At 35.3% G+C, this 23,110-nt stretch overlaps 3 protein-coding genes across 3 annotated transcripts; all 3 read right to left on the reverse strand.

Moving 5' to 3' along the window:
• Window positions 1-5,726: 5,726 nt before the first annotated feature.
• On the reverse strand, window positions 5,727-6,377 carry LOC112521881. The gene has a single exon (XM_025130875.1). It carries the CDS (start codon window positions 6,327-6,329, stop codon window positions 5,820-5,822), a length of 510 nt encoding a protein of 169 aa, XP_024986643.1. The 5' UTR covers window positions 6,330-6,377; the 3' UTR covers window positions 5,727-5,819.
• Window positions 6,378-7,074: 697 nt separating this feature from the next.
• On the reverse strand, window positions 7,075-9,864 carry LOC112521076 (U5 small nuclear ribonucleoprotein 40 kDa protein). Its single transcript, XM_025129720.1, has 2 exons — window positions 9,705-9,864; window positions 7,075-8,297 (listed from the first exon to the last, which is right to left on the reverse strand). Exon 2 carries the CDS (start codon window positions 8,251-8,253, stop codon window positions 7,237-7,239), a length of 1,017 nt encoding a protein of 338 aa, XP_024985488.1. The 5' UTR covers window positions 8,254-8,297; window positions 9,705-9,864; the 3' UTR covers window positions 7,075-7,236.
• A 586-nt stretch (window positions 9,865-10,450) lies between these two features.
• Window positions 10,451-17,386, reverse strand: LOC112522077. The gene is made up of 13 exons (XM_025131147.1): window positions 17,295-17,386; window positions 16,414-17,169; window positions 16,239-16,339; window positions 16,033-16,147; window positions 15,841-15,918; window positions 15,596-15,688; window positions 14,921-15,004; window positions 14,168-14,266; window positions 13,753-13,809; window positions 13,400-13,430; window positions 13,056-13,102; window positions 11,488-11,546; window positions 10,451-11,003 (listed from the first exon to the last, which is right to left on the reverse strand). Exons 1-13 carry the CDS (start codon window positions 17,340-17,342, stop codon window positions 10,778-10,780), a joined length of 1,794 nt encoding a protein of 597 aa, XP_024986915.1. The 5' UTR covers window positions 17,343-17,386; the 3' UTR covers window positions 10,451-10,777.
• Between the last annotated feature and the right edge of the window lie 5,724 nt (window positions 17,387-23,110).

The following is a 23,110-nucleotide window of genomic DNA, read 5'->3' on the forward strand; positions in this document are numbered from 1 at the left end:
ATATCAAGTTTTTCATTAGTTTTTTTAATCATGAATATTTAAACCGACTTATCCACAATTGGATTAATCGTAGGGAGAATCAAGAGAATTCTCAATATTTACTAGTTGCTTGAAGATAATATTGTAAATTGAAACAAAGTCAATGAAAGTGGATGGATGAAGTGGGTTTGGGTTGAGGTTGATGGCCACAAGTACACGTTGAAAGAAAAGACTAAAGTGTTTTTTTTTTTTTTTTAAATTATGAGACTTTGGCCTCTCAATCCTGGAGGGGACGTTTTTTATTTACTATCTTTAATAAATCTTTTAAAATGTAAGAAATAAAGGTTTTAGGATTTTTCAATACCATCTTCAAAACTAAGAAATATAGAAGAGATGATGTAAATTCTCTAAATTAAAAAATGATTGTTTATGTAACATAAATGATATAATATTATTTCCATTAAAATAAGAGTTTTTGTAATTAAGTGTCTAGAAAAAAAAAAGTAATATATTATTTAATATACCGAGTTTTTTTGATAATATAATCAATGTTATAATAATTAAAATGAAAAAAATTATTCAAAATATAATAGAAAGACAATTACGAGGAACATACCCCAAGATAAATAAATAAAAAGTACATCCCAAAAAAATGTTTGAAAAAAACACAAAACAAAGGCCTATTCCTAGAAATTAACATAGCTTTACACAACACAACCAACAAACCCAATCCAAAATCTTAATGGAGTAGAGAACCCAAATTCCGAATCTTGGGCCATCATGAAAAGGCCTAGAACCAACCAGCTCCTTGTAGTAAACATCCTTCATCCAGGCCCAATCGCTAACAGCATAATCCTTCCTTGTAGAACTTGAAAATAAAACAGGCCCAAATATCCTTCTCAATAATAAAATCCATGTAGCCCAAATTCTTTTTTGAAGCCCAAACGCTAAACACATCGTCGATGGCTGGCATCCACTGATCCGCATAATGCTTTAGATCAAACAGAGTCCACATTGTCTTCTTCAAACACAATTTCCAAGCATTTCATCGTACGATCAGGAGCAGCAAACTGAAGACAAAAACATCGGCTTTCCACGAAATAGTTACAAAACCAGCTCCTCTTCTCCGATTTCATCCACCTTATCCAGCAATCGGACCTCCAACCCATATCCTCGAAGAACCCCTCTTTCCAGGCGCTATTGCAGGGTTTTAAAACCCTAGAAATCGGCTTTTTATCCAAATCGCCTAGACTTCCCTCTTCCCAAACCAGTCGTCGATTATGGGGAAGAATCCAGGTTTGAATCGAACACCCTCCACGCCTATTGCTACAAAAACACCGACTTTTCCCATCAAGATCCTCAATTTGCCCATACAGGTGCTGGCCGAATGAAGTCCAAAGCAGAAAACTTCTAAGAGAAAGAATCCACCATTGCCATCTATAACTGATAATTGGTATCCAAAAAATTGGATGCCAAACTTCATCGAAAATACATAAAGCATTCATTTTTAAGGATTGGTATATTGTTTTGAGCATGCTTCCTTGATGATGCAGCATAGGATAGATGGTTGGCTGCATCAATTGAACAAATAGTAAAACAGGATTCAAGATAATACCGAAACTGTTTTGAATGCAGGGACCCAAGCCTTTGAAACTGCTCCTCAATTTTCCATTATAAAACTTTACTCCCAGAACACACCTTGACTCATAAGTTTTACTCAGCATAATGAACCCAATACTAGCAGACTGGTAGCTTTCAGTTTTAGTCCATACAGAAATAGGCCAGTAGCCAATACTCAAGTCTTTATCTTTGCTTCCCCAAATGATCCACAAAGATGAAAAGAGGTAGAGCACATCAAGCCACATAGGTAGGGACAGTAAACATCCCCTAACACCCAAACTCTTTGACAATAGGAAATTGAAGCTCACAATAGGACTACCACATAGGATCGGCCAAAACACCCATAAGATAGGAATCCCATATCTCCTGTGCCCAAGAAAAGAAGCCAAGACTAAAAGAAAATCAAAAAACCATTTTCTTTTAGATTTGGAGACTCCAAGAGACCTACAACTACCCAACCCCTTCCACCCAAGAATGTAGATAAACACATTTTTAGACCTGTACACCATGGAAAAATTGGACCTAATGATCAATCCGACATCCCAGGCAACCTCCAAAACTATCATACACAGCAAAGTGTATCCCTTATACACCAGACAGCCCCTGTACAGCAAGAAAAAGAGATCCCATAGGCTCAACCAAACCTCCTGAAAGACCTCCTTATGGCTCCAAAACAAATTCAAGTAAGATCCTAACTCCTCTACCCTGCATCCCCTTATAACATCATCCCAAGACCCAGATCCCAAAGTCCCAAAATCAGAATTTAAAAAGAACCTGCAGAACACTCTTTTAGCCCTTCCCCCCCATATAACCCATGTGTATCCCAAGGCACCCCCCAAAAAGAACCCACCCCATATACTCTCAAAAGCCTTGATATTTCCAGCTCTGGCATAGATCTCACAGTAGAATTCACGCAACAGGGACCAATAAAACAAAAGAACCATTTCCATATGCAATAGACAGAAGTTCAATATGGAAATCCAAAGAATAATAAGCCAAATAATCAACACCACCCCATATCAGGTCAAAAACATATCCATTATAGAGGATTGGTTATTCAAAAAAACCAACCAACCAACCCCAATCTTTAGAAATGAAAAACCTATACTTCCAAAGCCCAAGAAACGAATCCAAATTTAAAAGAGAAACAAAAAGCCATTCTCTTATAGATTTGGTGACACCAAAAGACCAGTATTTACCCACCCCCTTCCTCCATACTATGCACAAAAAAACAGTATCCACCCTGTACACCCTATAATGATGGCTCCATTTAGAAATCCAGCCCTCCTTAGAAACCTCCTTATATCTCCAAGTCAATTTCAAGACACAACTTAACTCCTCTACCCTCCATCCCCTTATTACTTCATCCCAGTATCCAAAACCAAACCCCAATAGGTCCAACACAGAAAGATATAGTACCTGCATATAAAAAGGTTAGTAGAAAATAATAATTTTTTCCCAGTCCACCCCGTAAATTCCCAATATAGCCGACAGTGTTTCCCAAGCCCCTCCCCAAAGACCCATACCCAAGGATTCTCATAAGCCAAAAGATGAATTTTCTCTAACCATTCTCCACCCAGATCAGTTTTCTCTGAGTAGATGCCATTATTCCACCAACCATTCTCCAAACCATTTCTCAGATTACCCAGAACGAGTAGGCACAGACTCCAAAGAAATTGTAAAATATCAATCATCATTCCCATCATTGACAAACTCATCTTCACCCATCTTTAGACCCCACATACCCGCAGCCCTTCTAGTTTAAGCATTGTTCTTTATCTTCAGGCCCAATAATCTTAACTTCACAATCTCAAATATCTGTTTGGCTAAAGCACCTGCAGACCTCTCATCACCATAGTGTATTCTAAAATTTCGCTCCTGCCATATAAAATATATCACAGCAGCCAAAATCATTCTTTGAAAAATACTCCAAATAGAATTACTAACTGGAATATTGCTCATTAACCCCACAAAATTATCCCAACTCAAACCGTTACCTCTCATGACGTTCTTTAGATCACCAGTACCCCCGAGGTCTCCCAGAGTACTCCAAACATCTTGAACATATTTACAGGCTATAAATATGTGATCATGAGACTCCATCCCATTTTCACATAGAACACAATGAGGATCCAAATTCATAGACCACTTCCCAAGTCTGTCTTTAGTTCTTACGCTGTTCCTAAAGGCAAGCCAAAGTATAAATGCATGCCTAGGGATACCTTGAGAGAACCAAACCAATTTAGCCTATTTCACCCCATTCTCCTCAAATCTAATGTCTCTCCACACATTGGCAACACTGAAGTCTAAAGGAGTGCCATTCTTACATCTCCATCTAACTTTGTCCCTGGTACCATCAATAAGAGGTGGTAAATATAGCTGTAATATTTCTCCATACTTGTTCCATATTTCCATCGGCCAAGACCACAATCCATTAATGAGAACATCCCTGACTTTCATATTCAGACCCATCCTTGCAGAATAAATTTCTCTTTTGGGAATTAAGTTGCATAGAGGGTCAACTGGATGCTAGAAGTCAAACCAAAGAGAAGTGTCTCTACCATCCCCAGCTGGTGTAAGACATGCTCTCTAAAGCAGTTTCTAATTTGAATAGCCTTCCTCCAAAATCAGGACGCATCATGAACTTCACCAACATCCCAAAAATTTCTGCCTTTTAACCGATACTCATGTATCCACTTCACCCATAGAGAGTCTCCCGCTTCAATCACTTTCCAAATTTGTTTAGCAAGTAAAGCTTTGTTCCAATTTCTTAAATCCTTTACACCCAATCCACCTTGATTTCTTGGGAGGCAAACAACTTTCCATTTAACTTTAGCTTTTCCCCTAACCAGGTCCCCACCACTCCAAAGAAAACCTCTGATCATCTTTTCAATCTCCTTTATGACCGAAACTGGCAATAAGAACATAGAAGCCCAGTAGACGCTTTTGGAAGACAACACAGAATTGATAAGTTGAAGGCGTCCAGCAAAAGATAGCCATTTATTTTTCCAATCCTTTATCCTAGCTCTGATTTTATCTATAAGCCCCAAAGAATCCTTATGATATAGCTTCATAGAGAGAAGAGGGACCCCTAAATACTTGACAGGGAGGGCACCCAGTTTAAAAGGTAGAACTTTTAAGATTTCCTCTCTATTAATACCCACAATATTCCCCAAATAAAGCCGTACTCTTCTCCATACTAGGCAACAAACCTGAGACTCTTCCAAATTCCAGCAAAGCATTTTTTAAAACCATCACCGAAGCAACGTCACCATGGCAAAACATTAATAATCCGCAAAACATAAATGAGTAAGTCTCAATTTTTCACACTTAGGATGGTACTTGAAATCATCACTCTCCCGGATACTCCTTCTAACCATCAGAGTCAGAACTTCCATAACCGAAGTAAAGAGATACGGAGACAGGGGATCTCTTTGCCTGATACCTCTCATACCGGGAAAAAAACCATGATGATCCCCATTCACCCGAATAGTGTACGAACCCGAAGAGATACCCATTTCATTATCCAAGCCACCATACAAGGATGGAATCCAAAATTATTCAGAATAGTTTCCAGAAAATTCCAATTCACAGTGTCGTGTCTTAGGCTTTCTGGATATCCACTTTGAATGCACGCCTTCTAGAACCTCTTTGCCTATGATAGCCTCTCATCAACTCTTGGGCCAACTAAATGTTATCACTAATCTGCCTATTAGGAATGAAGGCAGATTGGTTTGAATCAACTAAACAGCCCAACACATCTTTTAATCTTCCAACCAGCGATTTACTGATACATTTATATAAAACATCGTTGCTTATGATTCTCATAGACTTTTAGAGTAGAATTTCTCTTGAATTATCCAATACAAAATTTGTGATACCCAATGCATTAATTATTGTGTTTGGAAAGTGACAATTTTGGTTTTGAAGTTTGTGTTTCTTTTTCGTGATGGATCTATAAAAAGCCCAACAGCTTCCTAACTGGGATTTTTATGAACAAGAAGCAAGTTTATGTTATGCTGATGGCTGATGCAGATCTAATTTTTTTACACAGGCCACCCAAATACAAAAACAAGGTGATTGTGATTACCCCCCCCCCCCAAAAACCCCCCACCAAGGCAAATTAAATTAAAACTCTTGATTGATTTGATTGTATTACACAGTTGAAAATCTCAACCTATTTAATTTAAATAGAAAGAATCATCATGAAATGAAATCTATTAGACTTGGAAGGGCCATGGCCAGTTCTTTGTGTCTTCCTCATCTTCAACTTTTCCACAGTTTGTTTGTACAGATCCTCCTTCCACAAATGCGTTGTACCTCAAGAAGAAGGCAAGCGTCAAAACCAACCATTCAAGGCAAAACATAAGAATGCAGAGGCCACCCGCCATTTTTAAGATCACTGCTGCATCATCTTCCCTCACATACGATTTCAATGCCCCCAGAAAATTGGAAGTGGTGGTGAATATCAGAACAGAGACAGAACCCTGAAATATAGCAGTCAAGACAGTGGCCACCATGTGAGCGGCATACCACTTCCACTTGGTAGCGTTGCAGCCTGCAATGGCTCCTGCAATGGTGATGATGTGAAGTAGGATGAGAGAACTTCCTGCCAACGATGGAAACAAACGGAGGGAGAGAGTGAGGAAGATGCAACTAGAGGCTGCACCCAGCAACACGTAATTGCACAACAGAAACAATTTATGGGTCTTGTAGTGGGAAAAACCCATTTCTTTTATCTTCTCTTCTCTTCTCTTCTCTTCTCTTCTTTCTCAGGATCGACCTCAAGATGAATACAGTAAAGCAAGGAGAGATGTGAATGGATAGATCCATGTTTTTCTGGTATATATATATATATATAAGATGACCGTTTCATCTGTAACGGCTATTTATTTTAATTGTGCAACGGCTATTATTTTTCCTTTTCTTCCTATTACTTTTTGGTTGAAACTCGAAAGCATATTAAAACGATTTTTACCCTTTTAATTAGCCTAATCATCTTCAACCTAGCTGTTATTTTTAATTAGCCTAATCATCTTCAACCTAGCTGTTATTTTTCATATTCTAAATTCTATTATTATACGTATAAAAATTTTAGGTTTCTGTTTTATTTTTCACCAATCAAATAAATGAAATTAAAATTACTTAAACATCAAACTTGAATCACTATTTTGAAATTAAAATTCACTTCACCACCAAAACGATACAAAAAAGAAAAACTAAAATGGTGTTGGATTAGAATAAGTTAATATACAAGATTGAACTTGGTGTTGAGTTGAAGAGTAGATTAGATTAGATGGTATATAGTATTTTTCACTGCAACCGCAACCGCAACCATATGTGTGTGTGTATATATGTATATGCCTTGCCTTGCAATACATAAATAAATTGACAACCACATTTATAATAGGGCACTATGACAGATGGAGTATCAAACTAAGCAATGGAAAGCTTGTCTAAAGATTTCCACGATTCTTCTTTGCAACAATAATATGCAACTGAATTTAACACTGTCAATAGTTGATCCAATCTTCAAAAACCAAAAACAAAGCAGCATTCACAAACATCCAAAAGATCTAGATTAATTTCTGCCGACAAGTATAATAATACAATATGTTATTGAATAACAAACAAACTTCAGATCTCCCCAAGATATATCTGTTTATCGCTGCTGCAAGATCCTATAATAGGTTGAGAGGGATGGAAAACACATTCATTAACTGATCCAGAGTGCCCAGGAAGCTTATACAATATGCGTCTTGAAGTAGTATCCCAAATATATACCATCCTATCAGAACTACCAGCAGTAACTTTGCTCCCATCAGGTGACCACCCGCACTTGAGCAGGTTCTGCTCAACATTATGCTGGTGTCCCTCCATTATCTTCACACAACGATTCTGGGGTGCATATGGACGCATATCCCATATACGAAGCGTACAGTCCATCCCATTGGTAAGGAGGTAAGACCCATCAGGGCTCAGTTGCATACCAGTTATCATATTCTGATGACCTTGAAGAGTCATGGTAACCTCATTTCTCCTAAGATCCCACACTTTGACATCATTGTCAATTCCACCACTGTATATCTTGTCTGAAGCATCAGAAAAGCCAACAGYTRTGACCWGATATTTATCTGGAAACGTYTGGATAGCACCCCTTTGACGCATATCCCACAGCTTAGCAGTCCCATCATCTGATCCACTCACAACAAGAGGAGGACCCCTCCGAGAAGGACAGCATGAGTTTACAAAAGACGAGTGTTCTGCCATCTTCTTTATCTGCTTCCCTGTCTCTACATCCCATGCCCTCAGTGTCTTGTCTGGACTGGCTGAGATTATCTGTGACCCATCACTAGTCCACTCCAGATCCAACACAGCATTCTTGTGCCCTTTCAGAACCATGAAGTTCTTGCATTCACCACTTACGTGCCAAACAAATATTTCTCTGTCATGAGACCCAGAAGCAATCATTGTTCCTGCTGGATTGAACTTCATGGTATACACCGCACTCTGATGACCAGTCAGCAACATGATTGGTGACAATAAACTTGATGTTCTTTGTTTACTCATATTCTGGTGACCACTATATGGAATGATAGATGATTCCATTGGTCGTGACCCCATAACAGACGGGGTACCTTCACCTGCTTGCATTTTCACTAGTTTGATGATAGATAACACGTTTACTGCCTTTCTTCCTGGGAAAAAGAACTCAAGATATGATCATCAAACTGACTTACAATGAAGAAAACTGAACACTAAATGACTCTAAAAGAATGAAGCTACCATATGCTTAACCATGAACTTCCAAGCTATTTAGATGAATATTCCAACATGGAGCATCAAATATTACACATAGATCATAGATATGGGGAGAATGGTTTATCAGGGTGAAATGGTGCTATGTGACAATTACCTAAAACACATCCTGAGAATCCATCTACAAAGGGGCATGGTTCGTATAAGCACAGCAAAACCCAAAGTGGTGCTGGATTTAGCCAAACAAGAACTATTGATGCTGCATGTGATATATCGATATAGAATGTACAAATTTAATAAGAGATCTCCTCAATACTATGAAAAGAGTGTAAGAATTAACTGTCATCTTACTATTTCTAATTAAAATCCCCATTTCCCACTAGCAATTCTACGACAATACTCTTCCTCACGCAATTGATCTATTCAGATCTTCACTCTCCAACAATTTAGATATGGTTATAAATCACACTATTGCAGTCACCCATATATTGTCCTAAACAATCTTCCTCCTGCCACATACCCCCCCCCCCTTTGGTCATAATAGGTGAGATCAAGGCACATATTATCAATTTAGATGTGGTAATACTGTATCCTTGGGATGTTGGTAGATGATAAGCAGTGGTGAAGCAACTGGGAGTAGGAATAAGATGGTTGTCTTTATAGCAATTAGGAATCAAGAAGAGGTTAGGCTGGAAAGCAATCGTTTGCAGTGGGTAAAAAAGTGATACTATATCAACTGCTGGAATCAGGGTTATGATTGTTGTGTGAATTGAAAATCAATTTGTATGATCAAAACCAGAAGTAGGAGCTTATGCCCACTTTTCTAACAGTATTTTGGTACAGTAAGGATTCACAGCGTAGGCAGAACTTGACCAATCATTGTTTTTCCCTTAACAAGCCAAGAATTTTACTACAGCACACTCCCACAACCCAAATTAACAATTTTCAAGTTAAGGAAAACCTATTGTTAAGAAAAAATCAACTTAATAGCAGAAATCCCCGTTGGAAACTTGGAATAATATGATGAAAAGATAGAAAGATAAACACGTGTTCCAGGGAGAAGCTGATGTTTGAAAAAAAGCAGATCGATGAAAAACGGAAAATATCGTCGGTTTTAAAAGTCGAGAGAAAATGGAATTTTGACAACGAGACTGATGGTTGAGAATATATCCAGGGTTTCCAACAATAAACTGTTAGATTCGAGCTTCCATCTGTTTGTTAAGAAACTATTTCACATTTGCATCGGAAAATTTCCAGATGTACAAAAGCACAGGCAACCCCTTCCGACAGATTAACAAACACAAAAAGTAAGAGAAGCTGATAATCGTAGTTATGGGAAAACATACCTTAATGATAGACTCTCTGCTGGCGGCCACGACGGGAGGAAGGTAAAGAAGCAAGCACAGGCACTGCAGCACAGCACAGGGAAAAGATCCAAAGGGAGATGGGTGCGGTGGTGTATGATTGGGCCGTTCTAGCGAAACCCAATTTAACTCGCATTGGGCCCTTTCTAGTTTCCTGCAAATACAACCCTTTTTTAATGCAACAGCCAACAAGTAGCGACAAAATAGGGTATGATATGAATCAGTGATTTTGTTACCCTATTTATTTCAAATGAACAGCTATTTTATCCATTAAGATAACCGATAATGAAAAAAGAAATTGGGGAAGAGAATCTGATCTCTTATACTATTTTATCACATGAGTCAAATTTGTTTCCATGTAATAAGATTTGTTATAATGTTTTAAAAAGAACAAGAGACACACAATCCAAAAATTTTACACATCAAAACTCAAAAGAAAAAAAAAACGAAATATTCATACATGTTGTGATTTTGAAGTCTTGTACAATTTATCTCAAAATAATCTTTACATTAATTTCTCTTTTCGATAAACAAAACCAACAAGTCTTGAGAAGAACTAGTAAGTTTTCTTTTAAAAATCCTATAAACAATATATTATTATGATCTACATGTCAAACAAAAATAACAAACTATATCATTTTATTTCTAAAAAAACTTTGCTTAATTGTCAAACATAAGTAACAAACAAACAGTACGAGTAGCCCATATTGACTCTACTTGCCAAGTGCTAGTTTTAAACCGGCTCAGAATTTCATATGGAAACAGAAATCTTCCACATCATGGAACTATAACATGCACATATAATTGGCTCATAAATGGCCCTTTCACCGACTCATAGAACTAACTAGTTGGTACAAGGAAACTAAAATCTCCCACATTATGTTGCTATATATACATATAATATATATATATATATATATCAATGATTGTGCAGTATATATAGTCGTATTACAACAACTAACTTTAGGAACCTGCTTTTCTCAAGACACCAATTACCCACCATATAATTCAGTCAAACTTTAGAGCGCTTATAATTTGGATGAAAATCATAGCATCTATGCTTCAGAGAGATCTGGGTTCTGAGTTGTTGAACGGGATAATGTATCTTGTGGTTCTTCGCTCTCAGGTGGCTGAGATTCGTGTTTCGCAGCAGCTTGCAATACCCTGTTCTGGATATTTACTGAGGAAGGTGAAGTCGGTAAACCATTGCGATTGGTTTCCAACTTCCCAGCAGCCCACGCAATTGCCTCACCTCCCAGCTTAACAGGGCCAAGAAGTTGTCTTCAAGGGATCAATGTTTCATCATTATTAAGTGTAGATAAAAGAATTATAATACCTTAGGGAATGTAAAATGCTAAATAATGCAGAGAGCAAAAAAAACTTGTCTTGATCGAGTTTAAATTTAGAGTAAATTACGTTTTTGTTCCTTTAGTTTTGTTAAAGATTAGGGATTTTGTCCCTGTAGTTTTGAAATTTCGGTTTTCGTCTCTATGGTTTGCAATTTATTTCTATTTTCGACCCTGATGCCAAAACACTACTTTTGAGTATAAAGGACTAAAATAGGAATGAATTTTAAACCACAGGGACGAAAAAAGCAATAAATTTTAAATCATAAGGACGAAAAAATTAATGAATTATAAACCATAGGGATAAAAATCGTAATTTCAAAGTCATAAGGACGAAAATAGAAATCTTCAACAAACCACAACGACTAAAAATGTAATCTACTCGTAAATTTATAATTAGCATAGGAATCTAGAGTTACCTCACATCTCTGTTGAAATCTTTGGAGTCCTTGTAAGAAGCAACTCGTCGATATATAGTCTGGTGTTGATGAAAAGAAATGGTTCAATTGAAATTGATGTCAAAGAAACTGAAAAACAGTATTTTACATAAATTGCCTACCAGTACCACAACATAGCACTACATCCCAACAAAAAAAATAGTATTCGACTTTTGAGCACCAAATGAGTTATTTGTGAACTTCAAAATCGATAGGAAAATGTTTTATTTATGTCAAAGAAATATTAATTACATAAGTAGTCTTAAAATAGAAACATGCCGGCCAATATAAAAGAAGAAAATTCTAAACCAATTTTGAAAAGTGCATGGGGTTGAATATCTAAAATAAAAGGTAAACCAATTTCTGGGATGAAGGGAGTATCATTTCTATGCAGAAAAGCCAATCTTACATGAAAAAAGTTAATAACACAGTTCCCTATAATCTATGGATTTCATAAGCATGGATGAACAACGAAGAGTGACATCTTTATGTGCAATGTTAGTTATAATATATAAGAATACTAAGGTGAGAGATTCTTAACAGCTTTCAGTGAAATGTAATCCTACATATGTGTAATCATATTGTGGCTAAAATGAACCAACCCAACCCAAACCAAACCAAACAAACCCAGTAATACCCACATTAAGTAGGGTCTGGGTTGGGTATGATGTACGCAGATCTTACTCCACCCCGAGGAGTAAAGAGCTTATTTCCATGAAAACCCCAACTTGTAAAAAGGTTTTGAGAAAACGATTATGTGAAAATAAATAGTAAGCTTTACTTGTAAAGCAAGGAAGGATAAACGAAAAGGTAACAAGAACAAAAAACCAAAAAAAAAACAAAAAATAAATAAATGCATACCGGAAGGTTTTGAACAGCTAAACTAACTAAAAAGAGATGGTCATCAGTCCACCAAACAGTTTAACAACTTCTGCGGTCCTATACACATCATCTGTCCCCATTGCAATCTTATACACATCATCGGTCCCTGTTGTAGCTAAAATGAGATCTAATAATGGCATATGTTCCTTTTCACTCCTAAGTTTCATACATCAACTTATAACGTTAAAGACCATTAAATTTTAAGGTCCAAAATATTGTACAAGTGTGAGGTGTTGTATAATCTTTAATTAGGAAAGCATCCATCATAATATAAAATACACTACAAAATCCTAGCTCAAATTCCTATTAATAAGCTTGTTGAAGGCTTTTACTTGGCATGAGATGTATTCTTTCTATCTCTAAATGTAATTATGAGTTAAACTTAGCATCTGATATTTGGAACTTATCATGTTCATCTGGTGTTGCAAAATTATGTCGTTAATGGTCAGTGCTGCAGTTTTAGCATATTTGCTAATATTACTCTCAGAGTGTGTGTATCTCTCTCTCTCTCTCTCTCTCTCTCTCTCTCTCTCTCTTTGTTGCTCCAAGAACCTAAAAGAATAAAATGAAGGGTGATTTTGAGTTGAACTTCGATGAGAAGCTTTGTCCTTTCCTTAGGACAAAATAAGTTTATTTTTGTCCTGAACAGTAATATAAGGAAAAAGTACCTGACCAAGACCAATAACAGCAATTAGTTGCAATGTCTTCTCCCATTCTGGTAAAAAAAAAGTAGATATGTGACTAGGTTGTTATATAATCACTAACAATGCAGGTCTATCAGCCTTGAAAACATTTTAGAAGGGAATAACAAAAGGGAGAAAAGGGACAAGCACGTCGAATGAAAGAATCAGTAAGTTCTTTTTTAACATATATCTAGTCTGATGAATGCCTTCACAGAAAGATTTAGAAATTATTTGTTTTAACTTCCACTGAACTTGTGTCCATTCGTGGCAAGGTGTTCTTATATCTCCTACCTCTATTATTAAATGCAGGATGTGGAAAAGATACAAACCTAACAACGAATAAGTAGCTGCCAGAAAACCCTGTAGACAAAGCAATCACATGAATTAGACCAGAAGTGCTGCCATTTCCATGATATGAAAAGTGACAGATTATAGGTATCATCTCTCCACGTGCCTTTGGAATAACATAGAAAGTTTACGTTATGATGATTATGCCTCTTTTAGATGAATGTTTGGACTCTAACGAGTATTTTAAATTCATAATTATTTTAACAAACTCCACACATGATGTGTTTCAATTGAACAGTAAGATATAGAGGTCAAGCATATTTCCTACTCTAAAAACAAGTGGATCATCTACATATCGAATAAACATAACCATCAAAGTTTAAAATAGTCTTACCACGCCATACCCGATAACTTGCAGGGGAGTGGTACCCTCTAGAATAGCCTCAGCTTCCTGTCGTTAAGCAAACTTGGATTAACAAATATTGAGCAATTCAGACTAGTTTATATTTGCAAACCGTGATGCCTATGATATATTTAAGCCATTTCCCTAATCACATATATTCAAGAACTAGTCGAGTCACATGGCATGCTGAAGCAATAATAGTCTAAATGGTCCTTAAATGTTTGTGGCACACTAATGTCTTTGTTATAATTATCTCTTGACGTCTTAGTATGATATAAAAAACAAAGAATTTGGTATGAAGACACCTAAGGATTTGATAATGATAAATGAAGAAAACAACATAAGCCATGTATATCGTGAATAGGAGCTTCAAACTTCATGTATGACCAGAGAAAAGACAAAATACCTCATTGAGTATGGTAAGTGTTGTCTCAGGCTTTGGCTCTTTAATACGCAAACCCTCTAGAACCCAAGAGCGGAAGCCACCTTGGAGCAAGTATGGTCTCTGCCCTTTCCAAAAGTGAACTCTTTATTAGTATTGATTATTAGACACCGTATTTAAATCACTGAAAAGAATGTCATGCAAGTGACCCTACTAGTGTTAGTAAAACTGCAAAATGAATAGTGTAAACAGCTTCAAATAATTATTATTCAACCTAACCGATGCATTCACAGTTGGCAATATTGAAAGCACAAATGTGAATATTTTTAAGTGAAGTGCAATGAAGATCACAATCCCAGTCATATAATCAATGCTGAAAATGGGATCTAATTTAGATATTTACGACAGTTGCGGTTGTCTCAAACACATGATCTTGAGAGCCAGTATGTAAAATTGTCAAGTACCGCTTTAAGTGAAGCTTCCGTAAACTACCATGAGAATGGCCATTGCTTTCAGAAACTCAATTTATTAACGAGTGTAATTGACCATGCCTGAATGTAGCTCTTTGTTTGCACTGATGTGCGACCTTCTGTAAAATACTGGTAACTTGAAGGTTGTCATAAAGCATAAATATGCCATCAACAATTAGAGGGGTATCATGATGGCACGAGTATGTTAACATAAATCTATCACAATTTCATCCATCAACTTCAACCCTTACAAGATTTCAGTATCCTGTTCCATATGTAACACAATGACAATATTATAAATACTTGCCTTAATACCAACTTTCCTCAGTGATCTTGCGATTCCCTTAGAGCGACTGCCATCAACATCCATTACTATAACCTTGGACCCTTCCTATAGATAGAGTAAACAAGTTAATCTTCGGTTATCCAAAAATTGAAGTTATTCTTAGACATTGTCTCTCAATCCGACAAGCACTACTCAGTCGCAACTTTCTAAAACTAAACATTGTTTCTCTAAACTCATACAATTAGAATGTACTTCCATGTCAGCTTCATATACAAGATAGACAATCGTCCACATCAAGTCTAATAACAGGAATTATTTCATCAATCTAAAGGGCATGACTTGCCATCAAAACTATTTCACATGGTATGTTTATTGGTGCTTATGAGTGACCGTTTAATTGTCGTCACATCTTAGTAGAACATACAAAAAGCATTGAGAGTATTCTAATGAAGAGGTTTGTATTTTGTAATAGAACAAGGAACCTATTTCCACATGTTCTATGCAAAATACTGCTGGCCCTAGGAGAAAGCACATGAAATTTGAATCCGAACTCCAATTGAGAAAGCACATGAAATTTGAATCCGAACTCCAATTAGCTTGTACCTAACTCCCACACAGCCAAGGAAGGAAGAAACAAAAAGATGGCGATAACAATTAAAAAAAGTAAAGGAATAAAAAACAGGTAATGTTACATACTCGAACAACTTTTAAGCTCCGAATGACAGCGGCAATCAAGGCATCATCAAGATCTTTCCCACCCTTCAGTAACTTTTTTACATTCGCATCAACCTGAAGTTCCACATCAACGAAATGTTAAATGGAGTTGGGAAAAATGATAATGCATATTAATGGCAAAACGAAATATGATATGGAAACACGACAAACAAAAACTCCAAGTGCTTCAATGATAATGGAGCCAGTAACCGATAGCATTGACCAACCTCAGGAAATGCCACACTAGCATATCGAAATCGAGCTGTCCTTCGGAGATCAGGAATTCCATCTCTTTCTCTGAAATCCTTCACATGGGTAACATATCCCGATAGGATATTTGAGCCAAACTTATAGAGATGATAACTTTTAATAGAAAAACATCTAGAAAGAAAAGGCTAGAAAAATTTACAGTCTCTTGCCTCAGGCCGGACATCAATTAGGGCAACACTTTCTTTCCCATTCAGTAGCTCCAAAGTTAACTTTGGGGACAGGTCCCCGGCATATCCAGCATAGGTCAATATCCAGTAAGAAATCCTGTACGGATCTGAGAATACGTAAGCTTCCATCAGAGCATCACCCAGTTTCAAAGTACTGTTGAGAAAGATAAAAGGAAGGACTTTCATACCATAAAATAGTTGATGTTCCAAGAAAAAGTACAAAAGGGACAACGGGATCGCTGGGATTTATGCCAAGACTTGTCTCAAATCCCTCTAAGACAGTATAAACCTGCTTACAATACATTGGGATTAGGGATTGCTAACCAAAGATTGAATAAATGCACAAACATACATTGGTGATACCTGTTGAAAAGCTGCCCCAAAAGGCCTCAAGACATTAAATACCCTCTCTTCTGAAGAATTTAGTACATTGTGGAGCTCTGGAGGGAGCATATCCTTGGCGGATGCATAAACATAGACCACAAAAGTAGTCCACAGTGTTAGCAACTCCTCAACTGAAATGATGGCATGTCTTAACCCATCAACAGCTATAACCGCTGCTTTACTTGAGACTCCCTTAGAGTTATTGGATAACCCTGACAATGTAGTACTAAAAGAGAGCTTCAGGTTATTAAAAGAAATATCAATTGCATCATTAACACCCTTGGAAGCAAGGTCTACTGAAGATGTGATTGTTTTGAGTGTATTGGTAATAGCAATGTCTGTGTTACACACCAGAGCACTAAGGGATTCATTAATTCCAGCAAAAACGTCCTCTGTATCTGTTTTTGAAAGGTACTCTGAATATAGATCTGGTTTGAGGGAATCAGATGCAGATGCGGGATCATTTGGAAGATTGGTTGCAATAACTGTGTTTCTGAGATAAAAAGGCCTTGGCAATGACCTAGTTTCTTCGACGAATTGATCTGCCAATCTAAGGGAGTTTAATTGCTCATCTCTTTGGACAAAATAAGTAGCTGCTTGGGTCTTGAAGGGAAGTCCTTGAGGATGAAGTTTATTTGATAACCTCGAAATAGCATCATTTGCCATGATGTATTTAATTGTGAATGCCTTGTGAGGCAAGGAAAAGTGTCTGCACCCTCCTCCATATACACAAACCTGCAATAGTAGATTCACAATTTCATATCCATAGACTAAAACAAATTCAAACAGAAAGACCAAGAAAAGAATCAAAAAAAAAGTGACTGATAAGATGAATTGAGAAGAAGAATCATAAATCAAACCTGGGAATTAGAATAAGAGTTGGGAATGGTAGAGCAAACGGGCTGCATTGTGATATCAAACTTCAGAGTTTCAGTTGGGGGGGGATCAGCTAATAACGTACAACTATCCGAATAAAATGACGTGTAAGAGCAACGAGAGGTGAGAGGTGAGACGTGAGTCGGAGAATTGTGTGGCTGCTTTGCCTTTGCCTTCTCATCCTATCCAACTGCATTTCCATTATTATTATTATTATTATTATTATTATTATTATTATTATTATTATTATTTCACATTTTATTCCTTTAGCTAATTTGTTTATCATCTTTTTTTTATTTTAGTGATAAAAGATATTCATAATCAATTTTATATTAATTAAATATTCACTCATGATTATATGATTCTGAATTACGTTTTAGTTTTGTAGATTACGATTTATAATTGTATGTTATAATTCTCTCGATATATATATACACACCTATTAGTAATAATATAATTAAGTTTTTTCACTCAATCACATTCTTACTTCTATATGGTATGAGAATTGAAGATTCACATTTCCCCCCTTTTTTACTGGTATAATAAATATGTTCCTTGCTTCTATTCCAAAACATCTCATCCAATCCAACCATTCAGAGGTCATTATCTTTATATTTAGATATTTATTGTTTTTAACTATAATTATATATTAACTAAAATACATTAAAAATGTATTTTTTTTAAAGTATGTCATTATTTTTAAGTTCATTAATTTATTAAACTTCATTAGTTTTTTACTTGCACTTTATATTCTTATAATTATTTAACATATTAGTTTTACATCCCCTCATTTTGCATTTTTATTTTATATTTTTATCTTATTGATACACATAACAATATATTAACTAAATACAATAAAAAAGATACATGTTTTCCTACAAATTAAACCATTGTAATGGTCTTATCTACATATTCAATGAAGAGTAGTATTACTTAAACAGGAAACAAATATGAACACAACGAACTTATAGAGAAGCCAACAATATTTTCTCTTATTCGAATCAGCAGCAACTACAGGCTTTTATAGCCAAAACAGAGAGAGAAAGCTACAAATAAAAAGGCTAAAAAATAGGAATAAACAAANTGAAGAGTAGTATTACTTAAACAGGAAACAAATATGAACACAACGAACTTATAGAGAAGCCAACAATATTTTCTCTTATTCGAATCAGCAGCAACTACAGGCTTTTATAGCCAAAACAGAGAGAGAAAGCTACAAATAAAAAGGCTAAAAAATAGGAATAAACAAAGAAGAAATCAAAGCCTATCTAAAAGTAGACGTGGCCCTCCAGAATAGGTCTTTATTGTTGAAAGCATAAAAGACTTGTACTTTGCTGAATCATCTGCATAGCACAAAGTCCAACATTCAAAATGAACACAATATCTAATATTTTTTAAACTAAACATGATATCATAAACCAGTCCCTTCAAAGCGATGTACTTATCGTTTCAGACACAAATCTACAACCATCATCACTCACTCAAAGAATGTAGGTGGTAATTACAATTGGGAGCATTATGTGTAATTGTTACACAAAAATAATATTTACATGAAAGTATCAAATGCCAACAACTATGCCATAATTGAAATCTCTAGGATTTCCCAATACAAGTACATAAACTACCGATATTAATATTGATTAAAATATGTATAAATAACATATAAATTGTAATTATACTCATAAATATATTGACTTAAATAATTAACAATATTATAATATTACTCCCAAATCCCTATGTAATAGCGTCTTTTATATTATAAAATATTAAATAATCACTAATTTTAAAAAATAGTACAAGTTTAGTAAAATAATAATAGTATTGGTCTTATTTTTAATGTATCAAGGAATTTTTTTTGATTATATAAATTCCAGATAACAATAATAATTATTATTATTATAATTAATATGTATTGATTAATATAATAAAAAGTATACAATACAAAATGGTAAGTCAAAAAAGATCAAAAAAGTCTAAGAGGTTGTTCGGTAATGGTTTAATGGACTATTAAGTCTGTATGGTTTATTCAGTCAGCCATATATTGTTGTTCGTTTATGGCTTATTCGGTCAGCTGATGGCTTAACCGGTCCGCCAAAATAATGGAGTCCTATGGACTCAGCCACTATTTAAACCTTTATTCCAAATCTGCCCCTTCACATTTCTAAACCCCCCCCCCCAATGCCCAACGTCTTTCTTTCCACCTTTCTTCCAACTCCTCTTTCAAACAGGAGAACCTAGCTACCAAAACTTCCCTTCTGTTCCCCATTCTCTGCACTCGCAGAGCTCATTCATGGAGACAATGAAGATGATGAAGATTTTCGCAATAATGGTGGTGATGATGATGGTTTTCTCAGCCATCTCCTTCTCCGCTGCAGATGCCCTGCTCCTGCACCTACTTTCGACGCTACAACCTTTGTTATCCCCATGGTGCGTTGGGGTAGGGGTGAGCAGCGGAACCGGGTACCCGCTTGCGGAACCAGAACCGCCTTGGAACCGTCGGTTCTAGAACCGGAACCGATATGAGTGGTTCCGATTCCGGTTCCTAAAATAGGGAACCGATTGAGAACGGTTCCGGTTCCGGTTCTCAATTTTTCGGAACCGTTAACCGCCGGGACCGGGTACCCGGAACCGGCGGGTACCCAGAACCGAAACCGGCGGGTACCCGGTAATTTTCAATAAAAAATTAATTATTATTTTTGATATTTTTTTATGAAATTAGGTTTACTTCTTATTCTTATCGCCGTCAATGTAAACTACTAAACTCCATTCATCTTCTTGACTTCTTCACTCTCCATTTCTTCATCAGATGACTCATTGACAATCAACAATTCAACATCTTCACTCTTCATTTCTTCATCAGATTCTCCCCTACACGAAGAACGCCGGTTGCCACTCGCCATACACGAAGAACCGGTCGCCGACCTGTCCGATTCCATACGAGTTACGAGTTGTCCCGGGTTACATACGATATCTCTGATTCTCCCCTCCTTCCCTCCATCGAAAGCACGTCGGTACCCGAAGAAGTTACGCCGGTCTTCATACACTAATCAGGTAATTTAACACACTTTACATTATATTTTTTTTCTAAATCTAGTTAACATTATATTTTTTCCAAATCTGGGGTAATTTTATATTTCATTTCTTGCAAATATGGGATAGTTTTATATATATAATGATTGCCTGGTTAGGAAGTTTCATGACTTTTAAATCATTTGTTTAAGTGACCTATGATGATTGCTTGGTTAGGAAGATCTCATCTCCAGAAGGATAGAACCAAGATTCATATTGTGGATCCTGTTATTTGTTTTGTGAAGCTAACTTGTTCTTAATGTACAAAGAATCTTGGTGTTTAACTGAGTTTTGCTGAAGGTGTTTTTGAGGTCACCAACTAGTTGTAACATGTGGGATTCTAAAAGTACAATCGTCATGCCTATGAATTACTACAGTCTTGGTAAAGTAGTACTTAAAAATTTTCAATGAAGAAGCTGTGCGCACAAATAACAATTTCAGTAACAAACTAAGATAAATAAATTAATGAGGTAGGGCTTTATGGTAATGATCAAATGTGGCATCTAATTGCACCCAAAATGAATTTAGGTCTTTCGAATTGATTTACTGCATGACCAAGCTTGGTTTCAATCTTCATGTGGTTCCTCTTATTTCCCCTAAACCCATAGTTGCCACAGGACTCAGTAAAGGGAATGGTGCAATCTCAAAAGTGAACCACGGGTGGTGCCATTTTTGCACACCCAAAACTAAATAGTATAAAATTTAAATTATGCAATATTGATATTGAAACAAAAAAATACATGATAGAAAAGTATTTTAGGAAGCGGGTACTCGGAACCGGAACCGGTTCCCGGCGGTTCCGGTTCCAAAAATTCAAGAACCACTCTAACCGGTTCCGGTTCCAATATTTCAAGAAACACCGGTTCCGGTTCCGGTTCCTATAAAAAAAGCGGGTACCCGTCTATGCTCACCCCTACGTTGGGGTGTTTCCACCTGGTCTCCTTCAAGGTCTTCTCCCACGCTGTATTTAAAACTGTATAAAAGCATGTAAAATGAAAGGGAAAAAAATAAACAATAAAAGTAAAGTACTTTTTTAGTTTTTAGTCCACGTGGTTTGTGAAAAAATGTGATTTTTGTACCTATAGTTTTGAAAATTATAATCTTTACAGTTTATAATTTATTGTTATTTTTGTTCTTAAGGTTAACTTTATCTTTAAGTATGAGAGATGAAAACAATGAAGAATTGTAAATCACATGGACAAAAACAATAATAAATTGTAAATTATAAAGATGAAACAACAATAAAAGTATAAATCATGTGGATGGAAATCATATGTCCAATAATAAATAGCCAAAAATATAAATTATCAGCAAACCATATGTATTTTGCTCAAACAATAAATATTAAAAGGGTAAAACAGAATAGAAAAACAAAATAATCTAACGTAAAAAAATAAACATAAAAAAAATGAAAAATGAAATATAAAACGCATAAGAAGGGATATGTATGGATAAAATAACCTTTGTTATTTCCATAGTGATTCCGTACATATCTCCCTTCTTTCAATTTTATATTCTAATTCATCAATACCACCACAATATACATGCTTTAGCAATATTTTACTTGCATTATTCATTGAATCACTTAACATACCTTTTTCCCTTATCAAAATGGTTAAAATATTGATAGAACAAATTAAATTATTTCCATCTTTTTTATCCTTTAATATGATTGATGTACAATAAAATAAACACATAAACATTTTAATTATAAAAACAAAAACGAAACTCTTATGTTTGATAAAGGTTTTTGAATTTGTATGCGTATCTAGTACAACTGAAATAACAAAATCTAATATGATTACTCATTTGAAATGCTGCAAATAATTATTTGAAAGATGCATGAATGTCACCCCAAATATATATGCAAAAGATTGGTGCTTCATGAAGAAGAGGTTGGTGGACAAATAACAGATCAAGAATACCATATATAGGACAACATAAGTTATATTTATAAACGAAAACGATAATGAAATCTTAATTTGAGAAACATTTTTAATTTTATTTTACTATTTTGTTCAATTTAAACACGCATAATTTCTTTTGTTATTAGTTGGTGTCGTGGAACACTTTAAATATATAAGTCATTATTTTTTAAGAAATAATAATGCATTTTTAAAATTTTTATCATAGTATTATACTTTTAGTTCTTGTTAATTATAATATTATAATTTCAAATTATTTTTTATGATAACATTATTATTATTATTATAAAAAGTCGACTCAATCATTAAGGTGTTGAATTAAATTATAATGATAGAACATAACTTAAATATAAGTAGCTTTGTATTTGTTTGGACTAACTACAAGAAATATATAATAACATATTTTCAAAAAATTAATACGATATTATACTTTATTTTTCAAACTTACAATATGATATTATCTTATAAAAATCCAACTCAATTGTTAAGTTATTGATTTGAATCATAGTACGACTAGTTCTGTACCCGCGCAATGCGGCGGGAGCCATGAATTTTAACGATTTTGAAGTTTTACTGGTTTATAAGATAAGATTTAACGATGATATAGGTTACACCTGGTCTTTACATATTAATACAATTTGAATAAATAAGAGTTATGGTTCAAATTACAGACTATCGATGAAAAAAATTGTATGACAGTTTAAAATCCAGTATATTTAAAATCCAACATATTTAAACGACTCTACAAATGTATTTGATTTACACCAAGAGCAAAGAACCAAGAAATTTGAGTTTTAAGATAAACA

Source organism: Cynara cardunculus (genome assembly GCF_001531365.2).
Source record: "Cynara cardunculus var. scolymus isolate 2C chromosome LG 11, CcrdV1, whole genome shotgun sequence".
Taxonomy (NCBI): domain Eukaryota; kingdom Viridiplantae; phylum Streptophyta; class Magnoliopsida; order Asterales; family Asteraceae; genus Cynara; species Cynara cardunculus.